The 17,544-nt window shown below is 49.1% G+C and overlaps 1 protein-coding gene across 2 annotated transcripts in view; it reads left to right on the top strand.

Annotated features, from left to right (window-relative positions):
• Dpysl5 (dihydropyrimidinase like 5) overlaps window positions 1–17,544 on the top strand; it is an 81,978-nt gene that overhangs the window by 59,990 nt on the left and 4,444 nt on the right. For both annotated transcript variants that reach the window (XM_075955353.1, XM_075955354.1), the window contains exons 3-12: window positions 983–1,141; window positions 1,710–1,889; window positions 2,648–2,716; window positions 4,790–4,834; window positions 6,352–6,427; window positions 7,490–7,646; window positions 11,340–11,481; window positions 13,882–14,024; window positions 14,827–15,034; window positions 16,985–17,153. In XM_075955353.1, the coding sequence (XP_075811468.1) occupies window positions 983–1,141; window positions 1,710–1,889; window positions 2,648–2,716; window positions 4,790–4,834; window positions 6,352–6,427; window positions 7,490–7,646; window positions 11,340–11,481; window positions 13,882–14,024; window positions 14,827–15,034; window positions 16,985–17,153 (1,348 nt within the window). The remainder of the gene's footprint in view (window positions 1–982; window positions 1,142–1,709; window positions 1,890–2,647; window positions 2,717–4,789; window positions 4,835–6,351; window positions 6,428–7,489; window positions 7,647–11,339; window positions 11,482–13,881; window positions 14,025–14,826; window positions 15,035–16,984; window positions 17,154–17,544) is intronic.

Consider the following 17,544-nt stretch of genomic DNA (forward strand, 5'->3'; position numbering starts at 1 on the left):
AGTCAAGAGGCACCAGAGCAAACCTGCTAGCCAGATTGGTTTTTCCAGCAAGCTCGGGGTTTGATTGAGACACCTTGTTTAGTGGAGAAGATAGAAGAGCAATAGAGGATGATTCTCAGCATTCACATTGAGTCTCCACACGCATGCACACCCCATACACACACTGTGCCCACATACATGCAAAGATGCATACACGTGCATAAGAAATGGGAAAAAAAATCTTTTAGAATTAGTAGCTTGTGGAGCCTGTGAATTGGGTCGTTTTTCACTAGTAAATTAGACATGCATCTAAAAGTGCTCTATCCCAGACAAGCAGGTAGAAATGAAGCGAATAGGCAGATCTCTGTGAGTTTGGGGCTAGCCTGGCCTACAGTTTACCATTTCAAGACAGCCAGGGCTACACAGAGAAACCGTCTTGAAAAACAAAAATAAAGAAAGAAAGAAATGAAATGAAGCTGAGATGCTAAGGGAGAGGGAAATGAGGATGAAGGGACGGATACTGAAGATGCAGTTGAATCTTTAAGTAAAATTGCCTCATAAGAAGCAACAAAATAAAACAATATCTTCGAAATACCATATTACACAAACCCTTGATTTTGCTTCACACCATAACATATGTACATATACTCGGGCCTTTGATTGTGTTGTCTATATATTGAAGTCAGCCAGAAGTCACTTGGAGGGAGACTCTGCTGGGCAGGTAGAATCTAGCCTTGTGACATGCTAAGTGCTTTTTCCAAAGGGCTGAGCCAGAACGCTGCATGAGGAAGAAGCAGCTTTGTTTGCTAGACCCACAGTTCTAAGGAACATCATCCACCGCGCCTCTCTGAACCACCCCTTAAGGCCTCCCCAGCCTTGCTGTGTCTGATCTTCACCATCCCCGTGGTTGTTCCGAGTGCGCCCTGAGCACCGTGTCTCACTGATAGTGGCGTGAGTGCCGGCAGAGCGGTGACAAGACGACCTTTCCCCCTTGTTCCTTCAGGCAGCGCTCGTTGGAGGCACCACCATGATCATCGGCCACGTCCTTCCTGACAAGGAGACCTCCCTCGTGGAAGCCTATGAGAAGTGCAGGGGCCTCGCTGACCCCAAGGTCTGCTGTGACTATGCCCTCCATGTGGGGATCACCTGGTGGGCACCCAAGGTAACAGTGCTGATGGAACCCCCCACAAAGGAGGCACCAGTGGTCTGGTTCATAGAGGGGGTGTAACTGAGCTGGCTAGGGCCTGATGCTCTTCTGGGTGTGTGAACAGTGCCCACACCACCACTCAACAGTGTGCCAGACACGACATTTAGGAGCCCATAAAGATGTGGGGGAGGGGGACTGTCCTGCCGAACTTAAAGAACCCATTTTCCTGCCTTCGCAGCGAGCATCACACTGCAACAGAATCCAAGGCCATGCTCCAAACTCAGGAGCATTGGCTCCTCGCAGTGACTGCTGGGGCTCAGTATGTTCAGATGTGCGCACGCGGTCTCATGAACATCCAATGGGGAGGAATGCCTAATGGTCGGCTCAGGCACTGAGAGCCAGTGGTTGTCTCTGGCACAGAGAGCCATGTCCTGTGTGCACTGACTGGAGCTTACAGCGTGCTGAACCGAGGCCTCTGAGACAGAATTAGTCTTGACCATTCTCAGCACTTGCTGGACCATCTCTTCACCGGGCCAGCGCCTGCTGGTCCTCCTTGGCACTGACTTTGTGTTTTGCTCCCCAGGTGAAAGCAGAAATGGAGACACTAGTGAGGGAGAAGGGGGTCAACTCCTTCCAGATGTTCATGACCTACAAGGACCTGTACATGCTTCGAGACAGTGAGCTCTACCAAGTGTTTCATGCCTGCAGGGACTTTGGGGCGATCCCCCGAGTTCACGCTGAAAACGGGGAGCTCGTGGCTGAGGCAAGTCAGCAGTAGAGGTTATTGGGTGGGGGTGGGGCCAGTGTTCAGGGCACCCTGTTCATTTGTCACTGTCCTTCAGGGTTCAATAAATCTAGTAGTTAAATGATGTGAGATGTGGGCATCTGGGGTGCGAAATCTTGGTCTGAAATTCAAACTTTAAATATACATATATATGAAGATATATATGTTAAAATATATATTAAAATATCTCTTTATAATCCAAGAGGTTTCCTAAGTCTTAGGTAATAATTTAGTGTGAATGTTATGATATTTAAATTCCACTATGGCAAAATAATTTAGAACATCTCTTGGGAACATTTTTTGAGGTACAACGTGCAAAAATAAACAGCAACATTCCATTTTCCTAAACCTGTCCATCAAAACTGTTACATCATAGAAGTCTGTTCTCTGGTTCTCCTAAGTCTTGGGGTGAAGCTGATCTTGAAGTCTCTGATACCAGAGACATGAGTTGAGATTTCCAGAGACAGCTTTTAAACTAAGTAATGGTGTTTGTCTTTGGTACCCTAGAGCTGTTGCTTAGCAACTGGGCTGTATTTTTAAGAATAAAAGGTATTGTCTAGTCATTAAGAAGTGAGAAGGGAATCAGGAGGAGTTTACTGCCTGAGGCCCCTGGATTTATTCTTTGGAAAATGTGCATTAGGGAAGGAAGACATGCCTGACATACTTTACTGTCCTTTGGGGTTTAGTAATTTCTTGTATCTCTGTAATTCAATTGTCTCCCTTGTGCTGTTATTCAGGGTGCTAAGGAGGCTCTAGATTTGGGTATCACAGGCCCAGAAGGAATCGAGATCAGTCGTCCAGAGGAGGTAGGAGAAAATCCCTGTGTCTATGGTCACCTTTTTTCATGTAGACTTTCTGTATTCATTAGCTTTCTGTCACTGAAAATAAGCCCGAGAGAAAACTATTGTTGTTGTTATTGTTGTTATTATTATCATTTTATTTATTTATTTTGCACACACTCATGGCTTCAAAGAATCCAGTGGATGTTTCCACTTGGTCAGAATGTCATGGTGACAGGGATGTGTGGCAAAGGAGAGCTATTCCCTTGATGATCAACCAGGAAGCGACCAGGGAACTACCAGGGAAGACCCATCCCTATGACCTCCGTCCTCCAGCTCAGCCTCACCTCATGTTTCTCGAAACACCACCACTATCTAGGGACCAAGAATTTGTGTCAGGACACCATGGGAAACCATAACACTCATGCAGTCTTTTGGAGAAATGCCAAAAATACGTTACATAGCAAGTTTGGAACCAGCTTGGGCTACATGAGACCCTCTAGCAGAATAAAGGAAAATAAAATTATATCATTTGCATAGGGGAAATATGTGTTACACCATTTTCCCCCATAGATGAAATTCCCATCTCAAAGCTTCCCAGAGGAAACCAATGTTGAGGCTACCTTGACCTTCCTTTGGAAAGGCTTGGATAAACCCCATCATGCGCCATTTAATTCTCATCTTGAGGCTTTGTGGAAACCATTTCAGGGTCACTTTATCCAGAATTGAGTGCTGTGACAAAAGGGACAGAGCCTTCATGCGTTAGGAGAAAATTAGGGTCCAGGCTCTGCGTTCTGGAGATTCACTTCTGACTGAGGAGGACTTGGAGCCTTCCCACTAGAAACAAAGCTCATGCCTGTCCATGGTCCCTCAGATTCTCCACTTCTCAGCAGGGTGGGAAGGAAAGGCGATGTGTGCGCTCACTGGGAGTTGACTTGGACAGTCAGTGTCTGCTGCTGAGAGATCCTGCTCTAGCTGCTGGAACCACGGTTGATAATGCCTGCTTGGGCTAGTACTGTGTTCCCACAGGCTCACCCTTTGAAGCAGAAAACTACCTCTTCTTTCTTCAAAGCCCAAAACACAGAGTAATGGGAGGGTCATGTGGCATCTGTATTCCCAGCTCCAGCAAGGTTGAGGCAGAAAGGGCTCAGGTTCCAGGCGGACCTGGGCTACATAGCGAGAGCCTATCCCAATCAATCAATCAATCAATCAGTCATAGCGGGGTAGGAGTTGAAGCTCCAGGAGACCCGATGTGTGATCCTACTATCACTCAAGAGCCAACGTGGCGTAGCTTATTCCTGCCTTTCTCCTGTCCCTGTTGGCCACTGGTTTAAATGTAGGTCCTGCTTGGGCACCTCAGAATTTGTAGAGAAATAGGCACCAAGGCTGGGAATGCAGCTCATTGGTAGATGTTTGCCTGCCATGCGTGAAGTCCTGGTACTTACCCAACTCCACGTGTAACACCTACAATTGAGAGGTGAAGTCAGGAGGATCAAGAAGTTCAAGGTCATCTTCTGCTATGTTGTGAACGTGAGGCTGGCCTGGGTTCCAGGAGAATTGGAGCACTTGATTCACGGGGTAGATCTGGGATAAGGTTGGCTAGGGGCCAGCTCAGACTCAGGCTTGAGCTGCCTGTGCCGGGCAACAAGAGGAAGAGCAAGGTTGTAGTGATGAAAAATAAAAATAAAAGGGATGAACCTGGGTCTGTGCCGAGGCAGACTGGCCATCCAGAAAACATCTGGCAGTTATCACTTTGTGTATGGGGGGAGGGGTGCCGCAGTACATTTGTGGCCGTTAGAGGCCAACTCTGTGGGTCCCAAGCAACAATTTCATGTCACCTGGCTTGCCCAGCAAGCACCTTTCTAAGCCCTAAGTGGCTTCCACCAGGGTGCACCTGGTATCCTAAATCCTGGGACTCTCTTTCCGTGGAAGTCCTAGTGGTTGGGGTCTGGTGCCCCAGCCAGTCTTTGTGGGTGCAGCCAGCCCCTCTGCTGTGTCAGCTGCTCCAGCACTCTCCCTGCAGAGAGCTCTCAGGCAGGTGCAGCTGGCTTGAAGGGGGTGGTGAAGGTCGGTTCCTTATTGTCCCTTGTTTTGTAACAGCTGGAAGCTGAAGCTACTCACCGCGTCATCACCATTGCAAACAGGGTAAGTAGCCCCCCCATCCTCCACACTGGAGGCCAGTGCCACAAGCGGCTCTCAGGACCGCAGCTGAATAGATGGACATTAGTCTCCCAGTTCTGGTGTGCATCCTGCCCGCCCCAGCACTCCGCCCCACCCCTTTGAGCTGATGAAGAGCTGAAGCTGCCGAAGCTGAGATTCGTTGCTCGAGTATAAATGGCTTAAGCTGTTATCATTTAACCCTATGCTCCTGGGGCCTTTGTTTTCCCCGCTGCTTTCCCGGGTTCGGTTCAGGAAAAGCCCTTAAACAAAGCACTGGCAGAGCGTGGTGGGAACCAGCTAGAGATGGCGCCAGAATCCAGAACCTTGCTCTTAACTATTAAATGTGGGCTTTTAACCACATGCCTATCATGCCCCCCTCTGATCTCCTCCCTCATCATCTGAAATCGGGATGATAGCATCACTTACTCTGGAGAGTTCTTTGTGCCTGGGAAGGACCATCCTTTCTGCAGGATGTCACTAAAGATAATCTGAACCACCGGCTCTAGAAGGTTAGATTTCCAGTGGTGTGGTTCCTGGATGGCAGAGTCAGCACCATGGGTCTGAATTACAGATTTAGATAAACAAGCTCTCGAGCTCCAGAGAGACCCAGCCAATCAGAAACTGGCATGCTGTGTTGAAAGTTTGTCTTCCCCCAACCTCATGATTCTAATGAGGGCTCCTGCTTGGGACCTTCCCCTCTGGCCAGGGCTACCCAGAAGGATGTAAATGCTGAAGTGTGGTCTTAGGATTTTATGGGAACAGGGAGGCTGTATATCACCAGCCCTAGGATTGATCAGCTCACACCAGGTATCTCAAAACCCCTGACTCCTAACTTGATAACCAGTAAAGGCACAGAATGGCATCTTGGAAGGTTTCCTGTTAGCTCCTGGACCTTGCTCTGTTGCCATGACAACAGTTATCTTACCAAATACTTCCTGATGGACACCCAGTCCACAATAAGGAAGGGTCTGACCATCCATCAGCCCCTTGGTTCTTAGCGCAAGCGTGCCCAAAGAAATTCGGCCGTGGGCTATGTTTGCACAGTTCTGTAGAATTACAAGACCAGTTATGTCCAACCCAGACTCTGAGCCTGGTTTTTCTCCCGAGTACATTCTGTCCGTCGATAAAGCAACCTTCAGACTGCTGGCATCGGAATGTCAGGTTTAGGATATGGCTGTTTCTGGGTCATCATGTTTGTGAACAGAAAAAATGAAGCAGGAAGAAAAAATCATGAGATCAGAGAAAATCTGAGGTTTAGACTCATCCTCTGCTACCTGAGGTCACCCCCCGGGTTGGTGGTCCTCAATGCTGGCCTCCATCTGCAGCCTCTTGTGTTCTCAGCTCACCAGCCCTGCATCCCAAGCGTAAACTACCATCTAGTCACGAGTAACGAGTGACACACAGGGATGCGTGTCGGTGCAGGACTGAGAGAAGGGTGGTCTGGGGGTGTGGCAGCTTTACAGGAGCAGGTAATGCTACTTCCTGCTGTCTCTTGCCTTTAGACTCACTGTCCCATCTACCTGGTCAATGTGTCCAGCATCTCAGCTGGTGATGTGATTGCGGCTGCTAAGATGCAAGGTGAGTCTTTGTACCTCCTGCCATGGGATCAGAGGACAGGGTTCCTCAGCTCACATTCTGCCAGGCTTGGCTGCTGAGACCAGGCTTAGCCTGCCCTACCCATTTCTTCATGATTGTCTGCCTCAGAGTGCCCCGAGCTAGCCTGGGCTCAGTACATGAGAACTTTCTCCTCTCGCGTGTTTGCCCAGAAGCTTTTCCAGAAATGTCTGTTACCTGGACCGGGTCAAGTAAAATTAAAGTCTTAAACTGAGTCATTAATTGATGTCTTTTTGGTCTGGTATATTGAATTAATAGTTACCTTGGCAACTAATAAAATGCTAGACCAATGCCAGTGGGCATGTCGGGAGTGGGGGCAGTGTAGGAGTCAGGAGTGGGGCCATGGTGGAAGCCACTGGTAAAATAACAGTGCGTGGGCCCAACTTCCCCTTCTCTCTCCCTTGAGCCCTGTGTCTGACCCTCGAGGGGCCTTCGTGTGACTCCCAGTGCAGACCCCTTGGTAGTACTGAAGCTGTGGCCTGGGGCACTGGTAAGGGGTCCTAGTAACAGGAGAAACAAAGCTAAGCTAGAACCCTGTGAGTGTAAGCCAGAAGCGTGGGTGCCACAGCCTTCATTGTGATATCTGGACCCCCACACTCTGCCTGTTCTTGAGCTGAGAGCCCCTGAGGCTGAGGGATTCCGGCTGGACTGTTGGCCCAGCCTGCTGGATGGACCCCTCCCTCTTCTGACTTCCTGACTTCTGAGTCTGCTGTGGATTCCACCCCAGCTGCTCCCAGAGCTGTCACATCCCCTGCCTGCCCAGAGAACAGCCTGGACTGCCCACTAGGCCTGGCAGTACATGCATGCCCCACTGTCCCCCTACCTCACTCCCCCACAGCTATGTGTACACAGCCAGGCCATACTAGACTTCTCGAAATTCTCCTCTATGCTGCCGGCCTCCGGATCCATGTCCCTCGGGCCTGAGGAAACGGGGGCAAGCCTTTTCCTATTTGCTGTTAGCCTCTTCACCTGTGTAGTGCAATATGCTGTCCAACCACCTCGTGATGCTTTCCACTCTCCTTCCAGGGAAAGTGGTGCTGGCTGAGACCACCAACGCACATGCCACACTCACAGGCTTGCACTACTACCACCAGGACTGGTCCCATGCGGCTGCCTACGTCACAGTGCCTCCTCTGAGACTGGACACCAACACCTCTACCTACCTCATGAGCCTGCTGGCCAAGTAAGGCATTGGAGCCAACAACGCTCCGCACAGGGGGCTATAGGTCTTTAAGGTGATGTCCTCCAACACTAGAAATCAAACATGGCCTGGATTTGGTTCCATAGGGCCCTCGGGGTGATTTTGCTTGAACCTCTTCCTCCAGAGCCCAGCTGTCCCTTGCTATCCTGTTGAGCGTCTCTGGCAACTTCATTTGGAGTGAGAGCATTGACCAGCATTTTAGAGGCCATTGAAACCTCATCCTGAAGCCCAGTGGGGAGCTGGGACATAGGACCGCTTTTCATATGTGTGGTCCTCTCTTTTCCTGACCGCATTAGTTACTGAGGGAGCAACTTTTAAGAGAAGAAGGCTTATTTTAACTCTTTCCCAGAGCTAGGTCCTCTATGAAGGCTTGGGAGCAGGCTGCGGGGACTCCATACCTAAGTGGATCAAGAGACAGAGCAGAGAAATGCAGATAGCTACCTGGATTTCTTTCCTTTTACTCAGCCCAGACCCTCAGCCCTTGGGCTGGTACAGCCTGTTTTCTTCCTCCCTTAGTTAGTCCTTTCTAGAAAAGCCCTCGTCCGCACACCCAAAGGTGTACTACCTCCCTAACACCCTGGCAGCTCTTAATTCAGTCCAGTTGGCGTGGAAATAAGCCATACTTACCTTCACCTCTCCCTGTTGTTGCCTCAGTTTCTCTCCTATGTGTTCCTTCCTCCTCCTGTGCATTCCTTCCCATCTCTCTCCATCCCTGTTACACCCTCTACCAACCTCCATTCTAAATCCCCTCCCTATCTAATGCTCAACCCCAACCTGAAGAAAAGAGTCCAAGGAACATTCTGGACTTGGCAAGGCACAATCATGAAAATGTTGGTTTTGTTTCCGGGACAGCTTACAGCTTCTTTGTCCTCTGCTAGTGACATTCTGGGAAGAGATATTACCTTCTCTTGCCTTTGGCTATTAAAGTCATGTCTAGCTTAAAGTCGGCTCCTTAACCAACCCCCCTAACTCTCTCTGTTCATACTGGGGCAGATGGAGGAGGAAGAAAGATGGGACTATCTTCTCCATGCCCAGGCATGGTTTTTAGTCACCTTCCAGTGCCAGCAAGGGCCCTCATGAGGTCACTTACCCCAGGCCACTTTCTACAGAAGTCATGGGGCTTAACTATCCCTTGGTGGGAGAGCAGGCTAGACCACCCGTGTCTCACCCAGAGCTTGGCTGTAGGCTAACTTAATAGGTCAGTGTACCAAAGAACCTCTCAGCCCCTGGAAGAGAAGTCTGCCTTCTGGTCCTGATGCGAAGTTTGGGTTTCTGGAGAGGGCAAGATGCACATATAACTGAACTATACTAGTCAAGGTGTGGTCTTGTCCATCATTGACCTGTCTTAGTGTAACTCCAATCTCTCTTTAAAGATAGTCTGGCAGGTTGTCAGATCTGGGTGAAATCTCTTTGCAGAGACAAGTTTTTCCGCTTCCTCGCCAAGCTTCCGTCTCTTCTCTCAACATGAAGGTTTCTGTTGAAACTGCTTTCCTGGGGTCATTGTTCAAGAGTCTGACAGCCAAGTGGAGGTGCCCAAGTGACCCAGTAAATAAAGTGGAGAGCCACTGTAGAAGGCATCTGGTGGCAACTTTGGGGCTCTGAATGCCTGCATGCACAGATGGTGCACCCACATACACGCAAATATGCACAACACTCATATATACGTATTAAAAACACTATAATAAAGACTTGGTTCAACGTCAGAGAGTCCTTTGAAATGTTCCACTTGCTATAAGCAAATTTGCCAAAGGAACAAAAGCACAGTAAATGTCCAGTCTGTCCATACTCAAATAGACAGGAAAAGGAAGCATTGGTCATTGAATAATTTTTCATAAAGCCTGTTTTCCATTTACTTTAATTATTTAAATTCTCATGTAAAAATTATGATTTCATATGGTAGAGAAATAGTTCTAGTTCCTTTTTAATCAGTTCACATTGTAAATGTGTGCTATTTTATAGGATTCAGGGCAAAATTTTAACTATTCATAAGAATTTATGATTACTATAATTTTCTCCTATAACATGTTACTGGTATAATTCATGCAGTGCAGAATGCTGGCTGGAAACCCAGCCGTCAGTTCCCTTTTTCAAGTCTGGTTTCCTGAGCAAGTGAGATACCTCAGCCAGTGAAAGGCCATTGCCACCAAACCTGACAACTTGAGTTTAATCCCCAGAACCCATGTATTAGAAGGAAAGTTGTCCTTTGTTCTCCATGCTCATGCAGAGGTAAACATGTGTGCATGCATGTGTGTGCGTGTGCGCGCACACACACACACACAAATAAATAGGTAAGTAAGAAATAAATAAATTATAATTTTACCATCATTCATTCACACTTGCTGAGTGGTACCTGCTTCTGAAGAAGATAGGTGTTCAGTTAAAGGTGAAAGTTGAGCCTGAGTTTCAGGGTTCCTGACCTGTAATGTGTTATTCTGTGTTGGTCTCTCCCCTGGGCTAAGCCTCATCTGGATATCTGGGGGTCTCTGAGAAGAGAGTAAACCCTGAGACATCCTCATTTCTCATGGCTTCTGTAGGTGCAGAGGGTGTGGGGAGCCTCGGGGGTTCTAGAACACTCCTGCTCTCTGGAAGTCTCTTCCTGTCTCTGGAACCCTGACTGAGGTCAGCCCTCTTACCCAAAGAGCTTAGTCACCTTGCTGTGGACTTGCCAGGAACATCAGTCTTTGGCAAGAGCCTTAACTGATGGGCCTGCCAGCTCCCGGGAGAGACAGCCCTCCATGTAGCCTGACTGGCAACTGTCCTGTAGCCTCAAAATCTGCCCCCATACCCCATCACACCCTGCTCTGTGTCCAGAGCCCCTTCAGAGTGGGTGTCCCTTGTAGCTCATGTACTTATCTACAGAGAATGTGAGAGCCTTGGGGTCTCTACTGGGCACTGCCAGCAATGTCCCTGGTTCCGCATGATCTCCTTGCTGCAGCCAAGTCCTTCCTAGGGTTGCTTTGCCTTAGTGGCAGAAGCATTTTCATAGCTGAGGCTTCTAGTCTAGAAATCTCCCTCTTTGGCAGACAGCATGCTGCAGCACACCTCCCTAAAGCAGAACTCCCTTCCCAGTTCTGTATCTGCCTGAGGTCCTGGTTGAGCCTTAGGTACTCATAGCCCTCACCGTGTGAAGACTTTGTCGTGGATGACATTGGTGACAATGTCTTCAGCTTCTAGATGGTGGCTTGTTAAGTCTTGGAACCCTTTCTCCTGAATGCTTTGACTCTCAGTCACTTAGCAAGGTTAGCACTGAACTTGGAAAAGCTTTGTCAAACACCTGTTGTGTGTGTCTTGCCGGGACAGTGTGGGGCAGGCGAGCTGGTGGGAACAAGCTGCCACGTGAGTCCTGGACATGAAGCCCACCTCTGCCATCTCACCCCAGCTAAGCCCTAAATGGTGGGCAAGTTGTTCTCCACCTGCTATTTTACCAGTCACCAACCCAAGGGTTGGAGTCTCCTGGAACATGCCCTGTGCATATGCCAATTCTGTGGATAGATAAACTGTTCATTTAAAGGAAAGAAACAAACCGTTAGAGGTCACCCAGCAAGTAAGCAGCAGGGTCAGGTTGGAAATGCATTCTCTGGGTTCCCAAGCCCAGGCTTTCCCCCTCAGCTTGTTCCCCACCCACTGGGAGATTGGCCTCCTGTCCCCTCACTTGTCACTTCTCCCTCTCTCCAGCGACACTCTGAACATTGTGGCATCAGATCACCGGCCATTCACCACGAAGCAGAAAGCCATGGGCAAGGAAGACTTCACCAAGATCCCACATGGTGTGAGCGGCGTGCAGGATCGAATGAGCGTGATCTGGGAAAGGGGCGTGGTAGGTGTGATCTGGGAAAGGGACGTGGTAGGTGTGAGCGTGATCTGGGAAAGGGGCGTGGTAGGTGTCTGCAGCCTTGTCCACACTGAAGATCCCAGCGAAGCCCACTCATCAGGGTGTGTTAGTCAGGGTCCTCTAGAGGAACGGGACTGATAGAACATAAAGGGGATCTCTAAGAGTGGCTTGCAGGCTGGTCTGACAATGACTGTCCCCAACAGAAAGCACAGGAATCCAATAGTCGTTCATCCATGGGGCTGGATGTCTTAGCTGGTCCCTGGTATATGTTGGAATCCCAGTGAAGCAGGCTCTAATATCAGTGAAGGACTGTCTCAGCAGCAGTGTGTATGAACTCACCAGCAGGAGTGAGGATGAGCAGGCAAAGAGAAAAAAGCTCCCTTCTTCCATGTCCGTGTGTGTGTGTGTGTGTGTGTGTGTGTGTGTGTGTGTGTGTATGTGTTTGCTTTTAGAAAGTGTGGCCCAGATTTAGGGTGGGCCTTCTAACCTCAAATGATCCAATCAAGAATAATCCCTCACAGTCATGCCTAGCTGCCTGAGTTTCAGCTAATTCCAGTCAAGCTGACCACCAAGAATAGCCTTCGCAGGAGAGCTGACCCAGTCACGGCTCCTGTGGTACCCAGTAGCAAGGCAAGAGGTTGGTAGTATCCGTAGATGGCGGAGGTCAGGCTTAGCTAGCATAGCATCAGCTCACACATGCGAGGGGCGGAAAGGCTCGCCCCATTACATCAGAAAGTGGTAGGACCTGTTAACGAAACGTGACAGTTTAGAAGAGTTTGGGGGGAAATCCATGCAGTTGAAACTTTAGCATTTTGGTTTATTTCTTCCTACTTCAGCACATGTACTGGATTTTTCCTGTTGGTTTCTGAGACAGGATCTCACTGTGTAGATAGGTTTGGCCTTGACTGTTTGGAGGTCTTCCTGCCTCATCCTCCCAAGTGGCAGGATTTTAGACGTAAGCCACGGTGCCTAGCTAGATACATTATTTTAGTGACTGGATTCATTTTTTCCCCTACATATTTTAAGTCCTTTTGAGTGTCTTCCTAGAACTCTACAAAGCTGTGGGCTTTTTAAAAAGGTGGAATTTGGTACTTGTGATCTAACTTAGCTCTTCATACACACTAGGCTGGAGTTCCACCGCTGCCTACATCACAAGGCTCAAAACGTCTTTTTTAAATTGCTATGTAATGCTCCTTTCAATGGAAATGCTGTATTTAATTCTTCTTTGTTTTCACACTTCAAAAGCCACTATGGAGCAGTCCTTGCTTATGAATGTGACCATTTCCAATTACTTCCTTAGGAGAGATTTCTAGAAGGGGATATTTGGGCCAAGAGATATAAATATGAAGTTCTGGGTCTATTTTGTCTAACTGAATTTCAGAAAGATAGGGGCTGGGATTTCATCTGAATGCCACCTATTCTGCCCATGGAGAGTAAGTAGTTTTTGGTCTTGGTCTGTCATTGTTATTCTCAACACTCAGTATACGCTCAAAGAGATTTGAAGTCCTAAAAACAGCCTCCTGCTCAGGGCCGAGCTGCGACTTAGCTCGGGGCATTGTCCCTGGAGGAGAGAGACACGGCTGTCTGCGGCAGAGCAGGCAGCTCTTTCAGAACCCAGAATACACTTCAGCCTCTCCCAGCCATCTCCAGTTTCAGGTGGTCCACAGTCCACAAAACAGTGCGAAATTCTAAAAATAACTCATAGTTTGCGGAAGTTGTTTGTTGAAAGGGTTTTACACTGTACCCCAGGATGGTCTGGAACTCATTTTGTAATCCAGACTGGCCTTAAACTCACAAGAGTCCTACCTTAGCTTTCCCAGAACTAAAATTACTGACATGAGCTACCACATCCCGTACTGTAAGTATTAAATAATTTTTGTTACAGTGTATTGTTAAATTATTCTATTAGTTTTTGTTAGCTTCCTGTGGTGCCTAACTTTTGAGTTAACTTAGTTGTAGGTGAGCATGTATATGAAGTAAGCCTACTCTGAATCGGGCTCAGGTCTCTGTAGTTTCAGGCGTCCTATGTGGGCCTTGGGACAATACCAGCAAACAAGGAGACATAAGCTTTTGCACACGAAGGGAAGCTCCTTAGTCATCCCAAGTGGGCACATGTGTGGACCTTATCTAGGGGGTGCATTTGCTCCAGGCAGGCAGCCTTTGGCACAAGTCACCAGCGTGGCTGAGTGAGGGATGAAGGGGCAAGCAGGGTCTCAAGCTCTGCCCAGTGCCTCGAATTGGGACCGTGCCTATAGCACCGTTTGCCTTAGGACCACAGCTGTGGCCCTCTGAACTAAAAGACCACAGGCTGATTAGCAAGTGCCTGGGAAGGAAGAAGCCATACGTCCAGATCCAGGCTGATCTGACACATTTGCCACATTCCAGGTTGGAGGAAAGATGGATGAGAACCGCTTCGTAGCTGTCACCAGTTCCAACGCAGCCAAGATTCTCAACCTGTATCCTCGCAAGGGCCGCATCATCCCTGGAGCCGATGCCGACGTGGTGGTGTGGGACCCAGAAGCCACAAAGTAAAGCTTGCCGCTAGTCTCCTGGGCCTGGGGGGACTTTATTCCAGAACGGCAAAGGCGAATGACCTTTGCAGCATTTCCAGGGTAGAGGAATGTGACGGTGACTTGCCTCCCATGTGACTGTCCGCCTCCCTTGCTCATGTATACCTATTCCTTTGTACACCCATGTCCAGTGTCTCTGTCCCTGCTTCTAAGGGACCAGACAGATGGGAAAAACACACACTAGTTTTTGGGTTTTTTTGGAGACAGAATTTTTCTGTGTAGCTTTGGAGCCTGCCCTGAAACTCATTCTGTAGACCAGGCAGGCCTCAAGCTCACAGAGATCCACCTGTCTCTGCTTCCTAAGTGCTGGGATTAGAGGCGTGGCCTACACTTTTTACGTACAAAAGCCTTAATTTTTTTTTTTGCATTAATTCTCTAAAGGCTCTGTGTCCAAATTTGTCTCCATTCTTAGATGCTAGGGGTAAAGATTTCAACACAAGAATTGTGAGGGGAGGGCTGGAGAGATGGCTCAGAGGTTAAGAGCACTGACTGTTCTTCCAGAGGTCCTGAGTTCAATTCCCAGCAACCGCATGGTGGCTCACAACCCTCTGTAATGGGATCTGGTGCCCTCTTCTGGCCTGCAGGTAGACATGCAGACAGAACACTGTATACATAATAAAGAAAGAATTGCGAGGGGTGGAATTAAGCCCCATCAGACAGCTCTGGGTACCATTCCTTCCTAGCGGGCAGCATCTCGTGGCATCAAGCTGTACTCTCTTTACCGGTACTCAGATCTTGTTCCCCCCTCATCTCCCACCAGGACCATCTCAGCCAGCACCCAGGTGCAGGGTGGAGACTTCAATTTGTATGAAAACATGCGCTGCCATGGCGTGCCGCTGGTCACCATCAGCCGGGGACGCGTCGTGTATGAGAATGGCGTCTTCATGTGCGCAGAGGGCACTGGCAAGTTCTGTCCCCTGCGGTCTTTCCCAGACATTGTCTATAAGAAGCTGGTGCAGAGAGAGAAGGTAAGATGGGGTGGGACGAGGTCAAGGCCCCTGTTGGTTCACTTTTCTCCATTGACTCTCAGATACTGTCGTGTTCTAGGTTACTTCTGCATCAGTGTGACTTGAATGCCTTAAGAGAGGAAAAGGTTAACTGAGCTCATGATTTCAGAAGCTTTAATGTGACCTGGTACAGGTTCATGATAATGGGAGTGTGTGAAACGGTGGTTCTCAACCTGTGGGCCGCGACCCCCACAGGGGCCATGTATCAGATACTGACATTACAATTCATAACAGTAGGAAAATTACAGTTATGAAGTAGCAATTAAATAATTTTCTAGTCGGGAGTCACACCACAACATAAGGAACTGTATTAAAGGGTCACAGCAATTGGCTTTTGGGAACCTGCTCCCCATGCTGCTCCCCTTATCCAGCCTTGACACAGGGGAGGAGCTCAGTCCTGCCTCCCCTTGAGCGTCTGAGGGGAGGCCTGCCCCTTTCTGAAGTGGAGATGGAGGAGGAGGGGAAGAAGAGGAGAATAGGTGGAAAGGGGATGGGAGACTGCAGTCAGTATGTTAAATAAGTGAAAATGTTATTTAAATAAAATATTAAAAAATGTAAAAAGGGGTCGCAGCACTAGGTAGGCTGGGAACCACTGGTGCAGTGGCTGATGGTTCGTGTGCAGCAGGAAGGGAAGAAGCCGGAAGTCAGAACCAGAGGCCGGCTGGTAGGCTTCAGAGTGACCCCAGTGACCTGCTTCTGCCAGCCAAGTCCCGTCTCCTAGAGAATTCCATTCAGACAAGCCCTAACACAGCATTTCCTCTGGATGCTGTCTGTCACCATCTGTCCAGGACCCTATGTGGCAGAGACAAAAGGGATAGTGGAGTTGGAAAATTCTGGTTTCCACATCCCATTTTGCATAGATCTATTATTTTATTGCTATTATTAATGTGTGGTTTGTATGTGTATGTATGTATACACAGGTGAGGAAGGGTACCCATGGACGCCAGAGGGCTCAGATGCCCCTGGAGCTAGAGTTGCTGGTGATTATGAGAATTGAACTCAGGGCCTCTGCAGGAGCAGCACACACTTTAAACCTCTGCGCCACCTCTGCAGTCTCAGTAGACAAAATGTAAACAGCAGAGAGGGAGGGAGGCTGGTGGGTGTGTCTGTGGCCAGTGAGCTCCTCCCATACACAGGCTGATTGCTCTGTTCCTGGCCCCTCTTGCTAATGCCCAGGATGCCTTGTGCAAGCACAGAAATCCCCTATGCCTGTCGTTTCTCTCAATTAGACTGGGCAGGCAGCATGCAAAAGCGCAATTGAGGCTCCCTCCCAAAGGATACAGTGCTCCCATCTCTGCCGCTATTGCTGCTGCTCCCTTGGCCACCTGCACGTCCTCCAACACACTTCCTCCCTGTCACCGTGGTACTTTTAATATAGTGAGTCACCATCACGGACCTAGGCCAGGACAGCTCTAAGTGACAGAGCTGAGGCCGGAGCCTTGGTGGCCTGATTTATTTATAACCCTTTATTTAGTATTGCTTCCGGCAATATCCCATGGCTACACCAACTCTATCTAGCCCAAGTTTTCTCTGGGTTGTCAGACCATGCTGAAAGGTGTGCCTGTTGGGAGCCTGGCCTTGTCAGGACACTGCCAGGATGTTCACTGTGGAGGAGTTCCTCAGCTGTCTTTCTGGAAAACTCCCCTGGAAGGATCCCACCCAAGCAGAGGGCAGAGACTGAGGCACTTTCTGCACACGCACATTTATGCGTGCATGCATACGCTCATCCTACGTAGAAGCTAGGAAAGCATTACTTCAGCACTTGGAACTACAGAAACTAGAAGCCTGTCGCCCGTGCGTCTTGGGTCCTGTGGGTCCTAGCAGGTGTCGGTGGAGGAGGTTGCAGCTGTCAGTGGAGGAGGTTGCAGCTGTGTGCTTGGCCTTGACATTCCTGTCTTTTCTCTTCACCAGACCTTAAAAGTAAGGGCAGTGGACCGCACTCCCTACCTAGGGGACGTCGCTGTTGTTGTCCACCCTGGGAAAAAAGAGATGGGAACGCCACTGGCGGACACTCCCACACGGCCAGTCACCAGGCACGGGGGCATGCGGGACCTTCATGAATCCAGCTTCAGCCTTTCCGGTAAGGACGAGGATGTGGAAGGTGCTGGCAGGTGCAGGCAGGCAGGAGAGAGGCCTGGGCAGTAAACTGCAGCCTGTAGGTCCTTTGTAGAGCCATGAGGACAGGGGCTGTCCCCAGGTGCTCAGCTTTGTGCTCTTAGAAGAGCAGCTTATGCCAGGAACCTGTGGTTCCCACAGGAAGTGCTAGTGGCCTGTGGGGAGGTGACCTCCAAAAACACACTCTCAAAGGGCTACTCACTGCCACAAACAGTGGGACATGAATGCTAGGTGCTGTTTCTTATGCACTGTCCGAACATACTGAAGCTTTGTCGGTGTGGGATGTGTGGCTTCTCAGGGTCTCCCAAGCACACCACAGCCTACAACAACTGACCCCACATGAAGTGGTAAGACCC

This window comes from Microtus pennsylvanicus, chromosome 21, assembly GCF_037038515.1.
Source record: "Microtus pennsylvanicus isolate mMicPen1 chromosome 21, mMicPen1.hap1, whole genome shotgun sequence".
NCBI lineage: Eukaryota > Metazoa > Chordata > Mammalia > Rodentia > Cricetidae > Microtus > Microtus pennsylvanicus.